Source organism: Monopterus albus, unplaced genomic scaffold, assembly GCF_001952655.1.
Source record: "Monopterus albus unplaced genomic scaffold, M_albus_1.0 scaffold410.1, whole genome shotgun sequence".
Taxonomy (NCBI): domain Eukaryota; kingdom Metazoa; phylum Chordata; class Actinopteri; order Synbranchiformes; family Synbranchidae; genus Monopterus; species Monopterus albus.
Window position 1 is genome coordinate 160933 of NW_018128290.1, and position 1658 is coordinate 162590.

A 1658-nucleotide genomic window follows, 5' to 3' on the forward strand; every position below is an offset into this window, starting at 1 on the left:
AGCACTGCAGCAAAAACATTTGTGTTTGTTTTGTTTTTATGATTGACATTTTAGCAACAAGGAATGATGATATACTAACATTTTCTCAGAAATAGATGAGTAGTGTGTAGTAGCAATCATTTTAATATAATCGTCACTAGACGTCATAAAACTGACATTTTCAAATGTGATTTTTACAGTGAATTTAACACTTTAAGCACCAAAAGATGTCTTACTGCGATTTAAAATGATTGGCTCACCCGAACTATGCCAGACTCACTTATTTAAAAAAATCGGTTTCTTTAACAGTTTATATTCCAGAAGATGAGACTAGTTTTTCAGTCGTCTGCGCTGCATAGTTTGGTTTAGAGCGCAGGTTTTAATGCTGTCAGAACATTAAATGAGGAGCCAGACCAGACACCATTAATAAAACGAAACTGTTTATTTGATAGTTTATTTTTCACTTGCTTTCAGTGGAGTTGGCCCAGCCTCCGCTGAAAGGGGACTGAAGGGGTTCGCTCAAATAAACAACGTTAGTTTTGATGACACATGGTTCGTACGGGTGCTTGAAATCCTTGACAGTGTTTGAATTTGGCCATGCAAAGGTGTACGAACCTTGTGACGTTACCAGGTGAGCTCTTCAGTGGGCGTGTCCTGCGTTGTGTTTTCTGTGTTTGTGCCTTCGTCGTCCTTTTTCCTCCTCCTTTTTAAATACGCTACAATAAAAAGGTTGGACACACGTTGTATCTGACCGTCTAACAGCGGAGTATGTGCCCATGTCCTCCAGACAAACAGGAAGAACAAAGGAGCAGCCGTGATTGGTCGACAGACCCGCGAGCCACCGGCCGCAGTCCCGCCCCCGTCAGCGACGAATCTAATGGGAAAAGTTAGAAAACAACTAAACAATCAACAAAGAGGGGAATTTAAGATGGCGCCGGGCGGGAGAACCGGAGCATTAACCCGGAGCTGTCTGTAACATTAGGCCGGGATGTGAGCGTGTCAGCGCGGAATGAAGCAGCCCGGGCTGAGGGCATTATGGCCGCTGTGACAGTCACCACCATACCCGCTGAATCATGACAGATTCACTTGGAGTGTCGGGGCGAGACGGCCGGGTTCCAGCTCCTGGAAGCGGCGGGGGGGCGGCGGGGAACCGGGAGGGACACAACCGTCCGAGCACCGAGACCTGAGCCAACACGCCATGTTCCAGGACCTGATCCGCTTCTGTACGGAAGACAAGTACTAGTTTTATCTGTTTGACAACAATTACTGATCGCCTGCGTTAGTCAACGCCCAGTGTGATCCAGATTTATTGACAGGACTCCTAGAAAGCCTTCGTAACAAGCAGACTCCTTGCGAAAATGAGTTAAATAGTTTATTCTAACAGGTTAGATACTTACTTAATTCCCCCTGTCTGCACTCCTGTCATTACCGTGTTTTAAGTGGTTTTGAGCCTAATCAATTAAAACATCAGTTTTCTTATTATAAGGCTTGGTATTCTGGATTCCAGCGAAAAGCTAAGGTTTTCTGAATAGAGTTTGGTTCAGAGACATTCTTTCTGGTTAAATGCCGACGAAAGACTCCAATCCAAACAGTTTTATTCCCGTCAGGACTAAATGAAAGTGAGCTGAGTTCAGTTTATGTTTGCTATACCCCGGGTTATCAATGGAAATCCTGTAAAG

The 1658-nt window shown here is 44.6% G+C and overlaps 1 protein-coding gene across 2 annotated transcripts in view; it reads left to right on the forward strand.

Annotated features, from left to right (window-relative positions):
• Positions 1 to 1157: 1157 nt before the first annotated feature.
• The window catches only part of atg16l2 (ATG16 autophagy related 16-like 2 (S. cerevisiae)), a 17149-nt gene continuing 16648 nt past the window's right edge, over positions 1158 to 1658 (forward strand). For both annotated transcript variants that reach the window (XM_020586507.1, XM_020586508.1), the window contains exon 1: positions 1158 to 1202. In XM_020586507.1, coding sequence (XP_020442163.1) covers positions 1178 to 1202 — 25 coding nt within the window. In that variant the 5' untranslated portion in view covers positions 1158 to 1177. The remainder of the gene's footprint in view (positions 1203 to 1658) is intronic.